Source organism: Mytilus galloprovincialis, chromosome 3 (genome assembly GCF_965363235.1).
Source record: "Mytilus galloprovincialis chromosome 3, xbMytGall1.hap1.1, whole genome shotgun sequence".
In the NCBI taxonomy this organism is placed as follows: domain Eukaryota; kingdom Metazoa; phylum Mollusca; class Bivalvia; order Mytilida; family Mytilidae; genus Mytilus; species Mytilus galloprovincialis.
This window is the reverse complement of record NC_134840.1, coordinates 63768901-63786410: the sequence shown is the minus strand read 5'-3', so window position 1 is coordinate 63786410 and position 17510 is coordinate 63768901. Positions and strand designations below refer to the sequence as shown.

At 29.5% G+C, this 17510-nt stretch overlaps 1 protein-coding gene across 1 annotated transcript; it reads left to right on the top strand.

The window, feature by feature from the left end:
* The first annotated feature begins 377 nt into the window (after positions 1 to 377).
* On the top strand, positions 378 to 17176 carry LOC143066756 (uncharacterized). The gene is made up of 13 exons (XM_076239568.1): positions 378 to 423; positions 1290 to 1334; positions 1639 to 1764; positions 2066 to 2191; positions 2862 to 2951; positions 3285 to 3413; positions 9763 to 9879; positions 13279 to 13407; positions 14037 to 14525; positions 15045 to 15173; positions 15811 to 15972; positions 16650 to 16778; positions 17106 to 17176. The coding sequence occupies exons 1-13, from the start codon at positions 378 to 380 to the stop codon at positions 17174 to 17176; spliced, it is 1788 nt and encodes a 595-aa protein (XP_076095683.1).
* Positions 17177 to 17510: the final 334 nt, after the last annotated feature.

Genomic DNA, 17510 nt, shown 5'->3' with positions numbered 1-17510 from the left:
ATATACAAAACAATAAAACAAACAAATCCAGTAAAATATGATATTGGTCATTAGTAAATTTACGAATACATTATTATCTGTTATAAAGTTATGAATGAAACACTAGATGATGTCCTTGCTCGATTAGAAACTGTTTTTTGCAAGGATATCATTTTCTGTAATTTTAACAGGAAGTATCAAACATTCTAATGAAGTGAGAAAAAAGATTGTTTAATTCCTTTGCATCAAAGTATTTACTATAGATTACATACTATTGTTGTGTAAGAAAAGACAACAAAACTGTATTGCAGTAAAAATAAATACTTTATGGTAACATATGGTTCCTTCCATTTACTATATAAACCGAGCTCTATAGTAGAGACATCATATCCTCCAACATGGCTCGAGGGATATGCATACTCCTTTTGGTGGTCGTAGCGGCAGGTAATGTATATCATATTTCACTATTGTTTGCCATTAGATTTGATAATTTCAAATGTCTGAAAACTTTATTTTTAAAAATTTCTGATTAACATTGATGCTGCATCTCAAGTATATAAGTCAACTATTTTCTCAAATAATTCAAAAAGCCTAGCCCATCTTTTAGAAAGATATTCTTTAACATAAGTAAACGTTTCATTACTTTTGATATATCTACTGTTCAGAAACTAAACTAACGTATTAAATACACGTGTTTTACTTTTCATTGTTAATATTCATTACTTTCAAGTCTTTTAATGGAATTTTTAACAGTTATTTTATGACATAATATTATTATATTCTGAACAAAAAAGTAACCAATAAGTTAATATGCATTGTCTGCAAGGATCAATCCAGATTAACGTCGGTAATTTTTACAGTAGATATAGAATTAATATATAGGTGATAAGAAAAATCCAAGCTGGCAACAAAACACTGGTGCAAGTAAGATGGAAAGGAAAACTAAGAAAGTCTTAATTCGTAAAATATCTATTTAAGTCAACCCTCCATGCCTTTCAACCTTCAGGAAATATTTTTTAGCACACAATTACAATTAAACATTGTACGTGTGTAAAAATAACTCTATTTAAATTAAAACACTAATTGACCAAGTAATTCGAACGTCTATGAAAGGTAAAAGTGAAATCACGTACCATGAGTGAAATGCATGCTGAGAGAAGCAACATTAACAGATTTTCTCTTTAATACGAATGTCGAAATTATATGTAACCCTTTTTGTTAGTTTCCTAAATTTCAATACGGTTAACACTCCTAACTGTATGCACATGTTGTCCACATACAGTAAATCAGTCTTTTATATTTTTCATCAGTGTCCACATCCGGATACGGCAGTTATGGTACTTCAGAATATAACGGTTAGTATGATAATTATATATGTCATGTAAAACAATGGAGATTTTAGATTTTATGTAAGGGGAATCCTATTAAGAACTTAAACTGAATATCAAAGTATTTTCCGCTTTATTAATTCAATTTGTTATTTGTTTATAATTCCTTATAAGTTAAAATTCATTTTCTTAAGATATTATAGTGAATGAATATATCAGACAAATGCAAATTTTTAAGAAAACGAAGGAAATGCAGAATTCAGGAAAGACTTTTTCATTCAAAAAAATTGTAAAAAAAATGACTTAGAATTATTTCATTTTGTTTTTTTAGGATATCCTATTCACACTAGCGTCGTAACCCGACATTCGAGTCATCACAGTTATCATGGAGTGTCATACTACAAAAGATACCATGGATTCAAGATAAGCCATCGTAGATTTTATTACCATGGACTCGGTAATTTAATGTAGATTTACTACACAGCAAGCCAATGCACATTCTCTTCGCAATATCAGTTGTTGTCTTATTCTATATAAACTCATATTGTCTGAAAAGAGTAAAAGATAAATAAAAATATCTGAAAAAAAAACAAAACTAATTCGAATAAATCGATGATAAACATTATTGATATCTACTCTTTGGTTGGTTTGTTGTCTCTTTGACACATTCCCAATTTACATTTTTTGTAAAGATGTAAAATCTGTAAATTCCAAAACCTAGCCCAATGTGAACCAAGAAATATTTTTTTCTACATCAGGGTACAAACTGAGATGTGGAAAGAGCCGATTTTACCGACTGTGGAGACGTTGTTATGGTAAATACCATAGCAGAAGTCGTTGTTTTGGAGTATTTAGAACACGACATCTCTTTAGTCTCTATAAAGGTAACGTAACAATAAAACTATTGACTACATTTAATCATAAAAATAGTTATCGAACTTTGAAATGAAATAATTTTGTTTTCATCACGATACGAAAAGTAAAAAAGGGTATTGACAGATAATTCACAAATAGTCTCTTTTTCTTTTAAAGCCTATACTTACTTTTGAGCTTTTTTGTTACATATTTATTTGTATTTATGAGTTATTGAGACAATTTCAGTGTTGATTGCTGTACCTTAATTTTTGGACAATTTTACCTATTCTTTATCTTTGTTTTTTTGTCACATCATTGTCAATATAATGTAATTGATGCGACTGTCATATAAGTGAGAGGTTTGTCTCGCTACAAAACAAGGTTTCATTTACCATTTTCCAATTTCTGATTACAGTTAATCATTTATAATCTGTTTTTGCCGATTAAATTATAAAATATATAAAACTTAAATATTTTTTTTTACCTAGTTATAAAATACTGTAGTTATCACTGCAACCGAAAATGATTTTAAAAACAACTGAATTTCTTTATTAATACAGGTAAAAGTCAAGTGAGGAGACAACAAATAACATCATTTCAATATATTTAATTTCCATGACGCATATTGATTTTTTTATATTTCAAATCCTTATTATTTTTTCATGACTTAACCGATGACTTATTTTCATTGAAACAAAGGTCATGGATATGGAGGAGGCTATCTTAGTTATTACAAAAAATACCATGGATTTAAACTCCGACACAACAGATTTTTCTATGGCGGTCATGGTAAGTATTTTAATAATTGTTTCTACTGTTGCCTTTATTTCTTTTTGATGGCGAATCGTTTCGAATAGATCTATATCATAGAAATAGACTGAAACTTGTATTCTAGTATATGAGAATAGTAAGTGTTTATGGTGAATAGCTGTATCATGGGTAACCATACATCACACGGCATCCTTAATTTTCAATAATATACCAAACTATTAAATGGTCCAAATTGTTATAAGGAATATACACACTTTCTTTTCTTAATTTTTTTATGACTATTTTGCTTTCATCAAAAGATCAAACAAATTTCCTTAAACAAAAGTAAAAAAAAAAATGTTTTTATTTCAGGATATAAATTGAGATGTGCAAGGAGAGTATTCTACAGAAGTTGGAGGAGCTGTTACATAAGATATCACAGTAGAAGTCGTTGTTTTGGATATCTAAGGAAAAGACATTTGTTTGGAATTTATCATAGAGGTATTCCCTTTTGTCTTGTTTAATAGCATATAGAATAATTTAATTGACTAGTTGAACTAATTTTTAATTTATTGTTTGAAACTGAAACTAAATGTTATTTTAATGTTTTCTCGCATTGGTATTCATGCCCAAAAGATAGAAAAAAAAATGGATTTGAAGTTCTATTTACCCAAATCAGTATATTGAAAAAATAGACTAAAGTGTATTAGATGACGCTATCATGAGAGTATAGTTTTAAGTATAATATAACGTCATGTTACAGAATGCTCTAACACGTATTAACAGCAGTGGTATGTTAATATTGTATAAGTCGTCTTATTTTTAGAGATTGATATCTATTTGGTCGTTGATTTTTATGTTTTTATACACAGCAGGTTACTCAGGTCATGTATATAGCGGATACAGAAGTGTACACAGTCACACGAAATATAGCTATAGCTATTATAGAAGTCATCATGGTTTTAGCATCAGACACAGTAGATTTTCTTATCATGGCGTTGGTAAGTAGTTACTACCATTTTTAAGTAGAAAATGAAAATGGAACATCTGAAATATAAACCAAAAAACTAAACGCTTTATTTGTATAAAGTCATAAGAATATCGATGAACTTTATAAATAAACTCATAACAGATACCAGGATGAAAATTTTGTACGCAAGACATGTGAAAAGGTAAAATTACGAAATAAAATCCGAAATTGAAGAGCATTTAGGACCACATATTCCGAAAAGTGTTGCAAATACAGCTTAGATCAAATATAACCGACAAGGAAAATCCTTATTATTGCGAAAAACATATTAAGCTTTGTTAACAGGTTTTTAGAACAAAGTTTTTTTTTAATTATATAGATATATTTAAGCATTTACCTTTGTTATACATAAGAAAAAAGATAATATTTATTTATAGCATACCGACTGAAATGTAGCAGCACCCGATTCTACAGACTTTGGAGTAATTGCTATGATCATTATCATAGTGTAGGAACCTGTTTTGGACGACTCAGAAGACAACATCTGTTCTATAGATACGTAGGAGGTATAGTTGTTAGCGATATATATAAATTATAAATCTCTGGGTTTTCAAATTGGCTTTTATATATACTTGGGATTGAAAGTACAAGAAACTTAATTCCAAGGTTAATTCAGGGAATCGAATCGGCGAAACACATTTCAAAGTCTTTTGTTCACTGTAATAAATAAATATTAGTTTTTAATTACTTCTTACTATTTTTATTTTGTTTAAAATGATCTATGCTACATTTACAGGTATCTCATATGGTGGCATTTTTGGTGGACACAGTGTCACGAAATACAGCTATAGCTATTACAGAAGTCATCATGGTTTTAGCATTAGACATAACAGATTTTCTTATCATGGAGTTTGTAAGTTGTAATTAAAAATAATAGGACACGAAGAAAAAACCCATCGACATATGAATCACATTAGTTGTCGTATTTGTTTGTTCAAAGTTATAAGAATATTACTGCATTATATGAATAAACCCATTGTAGACTGGATTTAAATGTTGTACATCAGATGCCAGTTTCTTCTACAAAAAGACTTTACTGTCACAGTTGAATACAAAAAGTCACAATGATGAATTAAATTACGAAATTAAAGAGCATTGAGAACCCAAAAATCTGACACGTTTTTTCAAATACTGCTTTGGTAATCTATTCTTGGGATAGAATATCTCTAGTATTTCAAAAACATACTTTGTTTTGTAAACATGTACGATATCAAGGGAAAATCATGCCAACATAAATAAATATTGAAATGTTTTTCTCAATTTAAATTATTTGAGGAATACAACCTAACATTGTCCTGTGTTTTGTGTTTCAGATGTTGTGCTAAGATAAAGAAAATCATTATTTTTAAGTTTAAAAAAATAAGTAATTTATTTTCAAGCATTTATCAATGTTGCACCTTAGAAATATATTTGACTTTCAGCATACAGTCTGAAGTGTAGCAGCACCCGGTTCTACAGACTTTGGAGTCAATGCTATGATCATTATCATAGTGTAGGAACCTGTTTTGGACGACTCAGAAGACAACATCTGTTCTATAGATACGTAGGAGGTATATTCGTTAGCGATATATATACAAATTATAAATTTCTGGGTTTTCAAATTGGCTTTTATATATACTTGGGATTGAAAGTACAAGAAACTAAATTCCAAGGTTGATTCAGGAAATCGCATCGGCGCAACACATTTCAAAGTCTTATGTTCACTGTAATAAATTTCTGTTACTTTTAAATTTCTTATTACTAATTTTATTTTGTTTAAAATGATCTATGCTATATTCACAGGTAGCTCATATGGTAGCATTTTTGGTGGACACAGTGTCACGAAATACAGCTATAGCTATTACAGAAGTCATCATGGTTTTAGCATTAGACATAACAGATTTTCTTATCATGGAGTTTGTAAGTTGTAATTAAAAATAATAGGACATGAAGAAAAAACTCATCGACATATGAATCACATTAGTTGTCGCATTTGTTTGTTCAAAGTTATAAGAATATCACTGCATTATATGTATAAACCCATTGTAGATTCCTGGATTTAAATGTTGTACATCAGACGCCAGTTTCTTCTACAAAAAGACTTTACAGTCACAGTTGAATAAAAAAAGTCACAATGATGAATTAAATTACGAAATCAAAGAACATTGAGAGCCCAAACATCTGACACGTTTTTCCAAATACTGCTTTGGTAATCTATTCTTGGGATAGAATATCTATAGTATTTCAAAAACATACTTTGTTTTGTAAACATGTACCATATCAAGGAAAAATCATGCCAACATAAATAAATATTGAAATGTTTCATCGATTTCAATTTTTTGAGATCGAATACAACCTAACATTGTCTTGTGTTTTGTGTTTCAGATGTTGTGCTTAGATAAAGAAAATCATTATTTTTAAGTTTAAAAAAATAAGTAACTTATGTTCAAGCATTTATCAATGTTGCACCTTAGAAAACATATATTTGACTTTCAGCATATAGCCTGAAATGTAGCAGCACCCGGTTTTACAGACTTTGGAGTAATTGCTATGATCGTTATCATAGTGTAGGAACCTGTTTTGGACGACTCAGAAGACAACATCTGTTCTATAGATACGTAGGAGGTATATTCGTTAGCGATATATATACAAATTATAAATCTCTGGGTTTTCAAATTGGCTTTTATATATACTTGGGATTGAAAGTACAAGAAACTAAATTCCAAGGTTTATTCAGGAAATCGCATCGGCGCAACACATTTCAAAGTCTTATGTTCACTGTAATAAATTTCCGTTAGTTTTTAATTTCTTATTACTAATTTTATTTTGTTTAAAATGATCTATGCTATATTCACAGGTAGCTCATATGGTAGCATTTTTGGTGGACACAGTGTCACGAAATACAGCTATAGCTATTACAGAAGTCATCATGGTTTTAGCATTAGACATAACAGATTTTCTTATCATGGAGTTTGTAAGTTGTAATTAAAAATAATAGGACATGAAGAAAAAACCCATCGACATATGAATCACATTAGTTGTCGCATTTGTTTGTTCAAAGTTATAAGAATATCACTGTATTATATGAATAAACCCATTGTAGATTCCTGGATTTAAATGTTGTACATCAGATGCCAGTTTCTTCTACAAAAAGACTTTACAGTCACAGTTGAATAAAAAAAGTCACAATGATGAATTAAATTACGAAATTAAAGAGCATTGAGAACCCAAACGTCTGACACATTTTTCCAAATACTGATTTGGTAATCTATTCTTGGGATAGAATATCTATAGTATTTCAAAAACATACTTTGTTTTGTAAACATGTACCATATCACGGAAAAATCATGCCAACATAAATAAATATTGAAATGTTTCATCGATTTCAATTATTTTAGGAATACAACCTAACATTGTCCTGTGTTTTGTGTTTCAGATGTTGTGCTAAGATAAAGAAAATCATTATTTTTAAGTTTAAAAAAATAAGTAGTTTATGTTCAAGCATTTATCAATGTTGCACCTTAGAAATATATTTGACTTTCAGCATACAGCCTGAAGTGTAGCAGCACCCGGTTCTACAGACTTTGGAGTCAATGCTATGATCATTATCATAGTGTAGGAACCTGTTTTGGACGACTCAGAAGACAACATCTGTTCTATAGATACGTATCAGGTATATTCGTTAAAGTGAAATTATATATCTCTTTGCTTCCAAAAAGTGTTATATATACTTGTGATAGAAATCAAAAATAAGTCAAATTCCAAATAAAGAGTCATAAGGTTAAGATACATCTTCTGTTCTTTGTCTACGATAAATGTTAGTGCATGGATTCGCCTCTGATGCAATCAATTTAAAATTCTTATGTTCACTTTAACACATTTCTATTTATAGTTAAAATCTATTTTAACTGCTTTGAAATGTTTTGTTAAGTTTTAATTGACAAACTGATTTATGTTCATCAATTTAACAGGTAGCTTATATGGTGGCGTATTTGGAATACATGGTCGCAGGAAATACAGCTATGGTTATTTCAAAAGCCATTTTGGATTCCAGATAAGACATAACAGATTTTTGTATCATGGAATTTGTAAGTTGATACTAAAATAATAATTCTTTTGCAGAATATATGATTGAAACATCTAAAGTGTAAATTGAATAAGTAATCGCTTTATTTGTATGAAGTCATCAGAATATGGTGAACTGTATAAAACAGTCATCAAAGATACCAGGATTGAAACTTCGTTCGCCAGACACGTGGTCTGTCTACACAAGACTCACCAATAACTCTTGAAAAGTAAAAATGAAATTGGCAAATTACAGAACGGTATTGAAGAGCATTTAGGGCTCCAAATAAATTCCGAAATGATAATGTAATCATGTGATAGAGAGTTCGAAGTAATATCTAAGTTTAAAAAAAGATTAATTGTAATTATAGCATATCAATGATAAATCATTTCAAAACAGATATTTTTTAATTGTTTTATTAAAAAGATATATGAACATGTGGTATGAGTGCCAATGAGACGACTCTCAATCCAAGTAACAATTTATAAAAACACCATTATAGACAAAGTACGGTTTTAAATACGGAGCATAGACTCAAACCGAACAGCAAACTATAATGGGCCTCATAAATTACTGGTTATAATTGCGGTCAAGACATTTTCACGAAGTGAAAATTGAATTCAGTTTTTTGTAGGGCTCCATTAAAACATTTTTGTTGTGTTTTATAATGCATTTGTTGAATGTGTTAAGCTAAAGAAAGAGATATTCAAGTTTCAAAAGAAGTAATGTTTACATTATTAAGACTGTTTAAAGCATTTAACAGAGTACCACATAAGATAAGATAATGTTCAATTACAGCCTACAGACTGAAGTGTAGCAGCACCCGATTCTACAGACTTTGGAGTAATTGCTATGATCATTATCATAGTGTAGGAGCATGTTTTGGACGACTTAGAAGACAACATCTGTTTTATAAATACGTTACAGGTATGTTCGTTTATTGCAAAAAGACTCAACTCCGAGAAAAATTACAAACAATATATAAAGACAATACATATATACCTATCTGTATTTCAAAAAAATTCATAGAAAAAAAATGAAAATAAACTCTATTGAAAATTAAAAGCCCGAAGTGGTAAAATGCAATATTTTCAAAACAGACATTGAAAGTTTTTCTCTTAACGAAATGTTAACACATATTATAAAGTTCTCCATGTTTTTTTTATAAATAAATATTTAGCTATTTTAATAAAATGCATTAGAAAATTGTTTTTTGTCTAACTTGAAATAAATTCCAGATGCATGCCAATTATATGACTAATATAAACTTTTTTGTGAAAATTTCGGAAACGTTCCGATAGTAAACAAAACTATTACCGTTAGAAATAAAGGCATTATACATTAAATATTGAAAAGTATAATATTGAAAACTATCAATAACAACACAAACATCTGTATAAATCATAGAACTAGAAATACAGTTCGAAATTACTGTTAAAGCACAAAACGTATTTTCATCATTTGTCATAAAATATTGGTTTTGTTTTGTTTTGTTTTGTTTTTTTAACTTTTGCCATCCCTGAAAAAGATTCATTCAGGAAAATCCATCAGACGTCATGATATTATAATGTGTTATGTTCTCTGTAATAAATGTCTGTTAATACATGTATACATAAATTTTCAACTGTTTTATTATACATTTTACGAGACAAATTGAAATCCATCTACAAATATTGACAGGTAATTCATATGGTGGCATTTTTCAAATACTATTATAACTGTTTATCATTTTTATTTTATGTGACAAATTGATATATGTTGATCAATATTTACAGGTAGCTCATATGGTGGTATTGTTGGTGGATACGGTCACGGGAAATATAGTTATAGCTATTACAGAAGTCATCATGGATTCCAAATAAGACATAACAGATTTTTGTATCATGGAATTTGTAAGTTGTTTATAATAATACCAATTTTATATGTTCCGCATCCATCGCAAATAGAATTAAACCTTTGCTCAAACATATTATTAGTGAAACACAGTTAGGATTTATTAAAGGTAGATACATCGGGGAATGTACAAGACTTATTTTTGACTTAATAGAAAGAACTGAAGAAGAAAATATACCTGGACTTCTACTTCTTTTAGACTTTGAAAAAGCATTTGATACTCTTGAATGGTCATTCATAAATAAAGCACTTGAATTCTTAGGTTTTGGTCCTGATTTCTGTAATTGGGTAAAATCTTTATATTTTAATATCGAAAGTTGTATCATAAATAATGGTCATTGCTCTAGTTTCTTTAATATAGAAAGAGGGGTTCGTCAAGGGGATCCTTTATCCCCTTATCTTTTTATACTGGCTTTGGAACTTATGAGTGCAGCAATGAAAAATAACCCAGATATTAATGGTATTAAGATAGATAACTCTGAATATTTGCTTAGTCAGTATGCAGATGACTCAACCTTAACTTTGGATGATGATGAAAAATCGTTAGAACAATCTCTATATATTTTAGAAAAATTCTCTGAGTGTTCTGGTTTACGAGCAAACTTAGAAAAAACTGAAGCCATTTGGATTGGGTCAAAAGCGCATTCAAAAGAAATATTTCACCAAGGAGAAAGATTAAACTGGAATCAGACAGGGAAATTTAAACTCTTAGGTATAAACTATGATCTATTTGCTGTCGACAAGACTGCCTATAATTTCAAAGAGAAAATTGAAAAGATAAACTCATTATTAAATATTTGGATTTACCAAGATCTTACATACCTAGGAAAAATAACAGTCATAAAGTCTTTAGCATTGCCAATTCTCATTCAGTCATTAACAATATTGCCAAATCCCTCTTTTGAAAATTTTAAGAAAATTGAAAATATTTTTTTTTAAGTTTCTATGGAATGGCAAACCAGATAAAATCAAAAGAAATGTACTAATTGGATCATATGATACTGGAGGACTAAAGATGCCTCATATTGAATCCTTCTGTTATTCATTAAAAATGACATGGATCTATAAATTATTAGACCCTTTCAATCTTTCTCCTTGGAAAATTCTTTTTAACGATAAGTATAGAAAATATGGGGCAGATAAAATATGGATGATGAATAAGGATAGTATTGAACAAATTTCAATATATTTTAATAGATTTTGGAAGGACATCCTTCTAAATTGGGCTAAACTGAGGAATGCTTCCCATGACCATAATGATTTAATGGGCCAACCTATTTGGTTTAATAAACTTTTAAAAATTGATAATAAAACTATTTTTTATGAAAAATGGTGTGAGGCAGGAATATTTTTTGTCAATGATTTACTGAATGAGAACAATGAATTTCTCTCTTTTAATCAATTTAAAGAAACATATGATATCGATACAAATTTTCTTCAATTCTATGGTATATATCATATGATCCCAAGTAGTTGGAAGGACCAGATCAAAAACTGTGAAAAGAAAATCAACATTACTTGCGATAATTTAGACTTTTTGAAAACAAATCAGAAATCATGCCCATATTTTTATAAATTATTTTTGGCTACTTATCATAAAAACCCCACAAAATCACAAAATAAATGGAAAGAAATTTTGCATATGGAAATAGCTCACTGGGATCTTTTCTATATGCATCCTTTCAAGTGTTCTTTGAGTAATAAAATGATCATTTTTCAATACAAAATTCTGCAAAGAACTTTAAGCACAAATAATCTGCTATATAAGTGTAAACTTAAAGAAACACAACTATGCAGTTTTTGCAATGAGACAAAAGAAACAATAGAACATATTTTTTGGGAATGTTACATTGTCAAAAACTTTTGGTTTCAACTAGTTGATACACTACATTCAAATTGCAATTATGAGCTTCTGATATCAAAACAAAACATTCTCTTGGGATCAGATATTATAGATATATCAGGAAATTTTTTTACTGTTCTCATGAAGTACTATATTTATTCTTGTAGATTGAACTCACTGTTACCTTGTGTTAAGATTGCACTAAAGAAATTGAAAAATTATTACATTGTTGAAAAACTATCTTCCACTTTTCACAGTTCTCCTGCAATAGGTGAAAAAATAGAAAAAAAATGGGAACCATTTCAACAACTAATTTTATGATACAAGAAAGATAACTCATACTTAACTGAAAATAAATGTGTAACACAACTTGATGCACATCACAATTGGACAGTGGTTAGTGTGCATCATATAGATATTATATATATGTATGTATGGAAGAATTAAATATGTGTTACTATGTTATGATAATAGGAGTTGAAATACTGGTTGGTTTTTGTTTTTTGTTATGTGATTTCCAGATATTGTTAGAGTATGCCACTATATATATTATATTATGATCTGAGTACATGTATGAAGAGAATAATTAGTTTGCATAAATAATAATTATAATCGTTTAATACCAATTTAATCATTTATGAATATAAGTCAATGATTTTTTATATTTATTTTATTTTATTTATTTTTTGTTTGTTTGTTTTTTGTACTTTTTGTTTTTGTATTGTTCTTTTTTTTTTTGTTTGTTTTTAGTTTTAGTTTTTTTTTTTGGGGGGGGAGGTGGGGTTTATTTGGTATAGGGAGGGGGATGTTTATAAGCACTGACACTGACAGGTCAAAATGAATAAACTTGTATTGTATTCTTCTTTATAAAAAAAAAATGCATATAGATATTGTATGAGATGAAGAAATACCAAATAAAGAATTATAAAAAAATAAAAAAAAAATAATACCAATTTTATAGTAGATGTTTAACATCGAAAAATATAAAGAAACTCATCATACATATAAGAATTACAATTGTGAACGCCAGACGTATATCTTATCTACAAAAGACTCATCAGTAAAAGAAGAAACAGAATGGCAAATTAAAGTACAAAGTTGAAAAGCACCGAGTGACCCTCAATTCTGAAATGTTTTGCCAAATACAACTAAGATTAGAAAATCTTTAGTATTTCGAATTTTGTTTTGAAAACAGTCAATTTATTATTACAACCATATCAATGATGCATCATATGAACAAAAAAATTATTTAGAGTTGTTTTATTAAAAAATCTAAACAACATTATAACATTTGGTCTTGTGTTTTTGTATATCAGTTCTTGTATTTCGATAAAGTAAAAAAAGTAAAATAACAATGTTCCGAACTCCAAGGAAAATTCTAAAATAGAACGTGCATAACCAAATGGCATATCAAAATCTAAAAAAAAAAAAAAAAAACACTCGAAGAAATAAAAATACTTTAAAAATTAAAAAGAGGTAGTTTTGTATATTTTCATATTGGATTTTTATGCATTAAACAAAGTAACACATAAAAAAAGATAATATTTAATTAAAGCATACCAACTGAAATGTAGTAGCAGCCGGTTCTACAGGCTATGGAGTGACTGCTATGATGAATATCATAGTATAGGTGACTGTTTTGGATTACTTAGAAGACAACATCTGTTCTACAAATACGTTGCAGGTATATTTTTGAAACAAACAAAAAATGTTTCTAATATTTTTGTTAAATATGTAGGATCGTGGTAAATTGATAGTCTATTGACGAACCGCATACGTTAGACAATATATCTAAGCTAAAAGCACACAGAGCATACAGAATTTGAGAGTAATATGGTCACAAAAATAAAATGAGGGCGGACACAACTGCGCGGAAAGGAAAATGAGTAAAGGTTATGTTTTAGCTTTGTTGCAATTATATATTCCTCATATACTTTGTTGTACTATTATATATGTATGTTCTGGTGTTGTTAGTTTGCTGTTTCCCAAAAATTTAGAGGTTTTGATACTATTTGTAAAAAAATTGAAAATAAATTTGTGTGATGCGTAGAACGACCAATTTCACAAGCACTGTTAAAGTATTTACTGCATTCCTGGGAAATATGTGTTGAGCATGTCCACCATGCAACTTTTTAAGATACACTGAACAGCTACCTAAATAAAAACAACATACATATATAGCTAGGTTAAAGGAGAAAAAAATAAATAGCTAGGCTGTTATATAAAAAAAAGTTGAACTATCAATGCAATCGGTTTTATAAATTTATACTTTGTAAATTCATTGAGTATCTATGTAGTTATTTATATTTACAGTTCAACATGCCATCGGACTAAATTTGTTACGTAGGCACAGCCATATTGCCAACCACCATGTGAATAGAATTAATCATGTAGCCAACAAACATGTTGCAAGGATATCACATGTATCTAACAAACACGAACGTAATATTGCTTACCAGGCAGGAAAGCATGTTCACAAAATTGCAAGCGTGGCCAATAAACACATAAATAGATTTAAAGCACTCGTAGATTTCCACATAAACAGACTTCACAAACACACAAAACAACATCTTTCAGCTCTTGAATACCAACATAAAAGACATTTACATGACCGCGAGTATCAGAACAAAAAGCATGAGTTGAAGGTCGACTACTTACACGGAAAACACGAACATACCATCAATAAACTACATGACTACCATGGCATATATGGTGTCGGACATTTAGTGAGTTACTTGGATTACTACAAGAAATACCATGGATTTAAAATCAGTCATAACAGATTTTCATACGGCGGAAAAGGTAAGAAAGTTTAAAAGTTTAGGGAGTTGACAGAGTATTCTAAACCTGTCCTACGTAAAAATATGTTATGTTTCAGTGACGTTAAAGTATTATATTGAATTAACAAAAGAAAAAGAAGCTTGTTTCACCTTGTATGGGCGACGATCCTATTTATCAAAAGTAAACGTCTGTTATTTGTTCAAATTACAGGTATTTATAACCTTTATATAGTTAAGGTGAAATCCTCAGCCTGAGTTAACACAAGCTTGTGTCTAATACTTAAAAGTGCCGACAGGAATCCAGATCACAAGTAGTGATGCGTTTAAAGACAATATACACCAATGTGTAATGAATGTACTTTATGAAAAAGTTATAAAAGACTAAAAAGTAAGCCTTAATTGTATATTCCAGATAGTTAGTTCTTATCTTCATGTTCATCTTAGTACAGCGTTGGACAAGAAAGTAAAGATAACAAAACTTGGTCTTGAAATTTTATAAATTTTAAAGCTAAATCTATCATGATATATATTTTTTTTATAGCATATACACTGAAATGTGGACTACAACGATTTTACAATTTATGGAGTAACTGCTGGTCTAGTTATCATAGAAGGAGTTTATGTTTTGGACGACTCAGGAAGAGCCATCTCTTCGAAATATATTCCGGAGGTAATTCACATTCGTTTCTGTGTGTGTCGTCATTTTCTTGTATTTAATGCGTTTCCCTCGGTTTTGGTTTATGACCCGGATTTGTTTTTGTCTATCGATTTATGAGTTTTGAACATCGGTATACTACTGTTGCCTTTATTTATGCTTTTTTTCAGAACTCGCCTATAATTAAAATAATTCTAAAAAGTATGGGTATTTTTGAAATATGAATAAATAATATAAATCTGACATCAATCGAGTATCTCCCGTTTAGGCCAATGTTCACCAATTATAAGACGTATTGATAATGAAAGAACAATCAAGTGTTATATTCCATAACACTGAATTTCTAACATCAATTACAAAAGAGGAAAGGCGGAACAAAACATTTTGTCTCATTTTATGCAATGAAATATGACAAATACCACAAAATAAGTAATTCAAGACGACAAGTCAGATGTATAGAGAAGTATTTGCTGAACGAAAACGCAAAAATTACATGTATCACAAGAAATCTTTTATTCTATCATCACATGAATAAGATGAAATTTCATATGTATTTTAGTTCAAATTTAAAGATCATTCCTAATGATATAAAATACTATTCACTCCAGGAAAACCTTCTCTTAAAAAAGTTGAACAAGTTCTTTAATTACAGGTTACGACAATGACTACGCCCCTGACGCCGTAGTTGTGAAGAACGCAGTCTATGGTGGCGGTTATCATCTTGGTGACAGCCATGTAGTTACTTACATGGACTACTACAAGAAATACCATGGATTCAAAATCAGTCATAGTAGATTTACATACAGAGGAAAAGGTGAGTCAGATTTAACGACTAGTTTAAACACAGAAATATCATGTTTATACTAAATTAGAACTACAGAACGTATGTCCATGTTATGTATTATCAGAAATAACAATGGATGTTGAATTTGCGTGCACAATGATATATTTTCTTAGTTACGTTGAAATGATCGTAATTCATAGCATTGGTTGTATTTCTCTATTGTCAATCGAAGTTGTTGCAAATAAATGAGTATTCTAAAACATGGAAATGTGGTATGATTGTTAATGACTTGACTATCAATCAGAGACTAAATGAAGTAGAGTTTTTCAATTAAAGGTCGGTGTATGGCTTCCGTCAATAAACAAATACCTTTCCGCATAGAAAGTTTAAATGATATTACACAATGTAAAACATATGAAATGAAAAAAAAAACCCGGCTAAATTGGTGTACAAAACAACACACATAAACAAATATATTATATAGCAACAAACGACAGTCACTTAAGAACAGGTTCCTATTTGGACAAGAACATACAGACGGTGGCTGGTTGAATGTTTTAGTAACGCCTATCCCTCATCTAACCTATTGCAAGGGTACAATGTAAAATACCTGCCTATATCTACTTCTATTTTGTATCATCGAACCGGACATAACGCTAAACCACTAAGTTTCTTTCTCTGTAAAACTCATTAAAATATATTTGTAGCATACACACTGAAATGTGGATTACAACGATTTTATAACGTATGGAGCGATTGCTGGTCCAGTTATCATAGCAGAAGTACCTGTTTTGGTCGACTGCTAAATCTACACATCTTTTCAATATACCACGGAGGTAAATTTATTTTCATGTTGTTGATAATGATTATCCCTTTTAGTATCTTATTGATTAAAAATTAATACGATTTTGTGTAAGTTCTTTTGTCTATGACTATGATGACATTATATTGTTGTAGTGACTGCATTTAAACAAATAAGCAGCATGCATTTGATTCAGGAAGGACGAAATGCAGAAGAATTATTGGTTATTACTATCATTATGCGAAAAGTCTTTTACATTTGAAGAATAAGTGTTTCCAAAATATTTATATTAGAACAATATCTAAAAAAAACATTTATCTTTAAAGATGAGGAATGCTAAAATATTTATTTGTTAAAACAGATTACGATGCTGGCTACTCTCCTAAAACAGTGGTTGTAAAGACGGCATCATATGGTGATGATTTGTATTGATAACTGAGGTAATCATAGCAAACATACGTTTACTCTTCTTTTCAACTTCGCCCTCTCTTTTTGAACGCCACTTTTGAGTCTTTTGCAGACTGAAACGAGACTGTGGTGTACAACACGATAAGCCTGATATCTTCGATAAATTTGTATTGTTCTGCAAGCCTTTTAATTTTGATATTTTTATTCAAATTATGGTTAATTACTCTTTCCACTTTATTTCAACACTTTGAAAGCAATTTAACATCTTTAACAATTATGTTTTTAATTTGAAATTGTAAGATCAAGAAGTTACCAGGTGACAAATAAACTCATCACAGGTACCAGGATTGCATTTTGT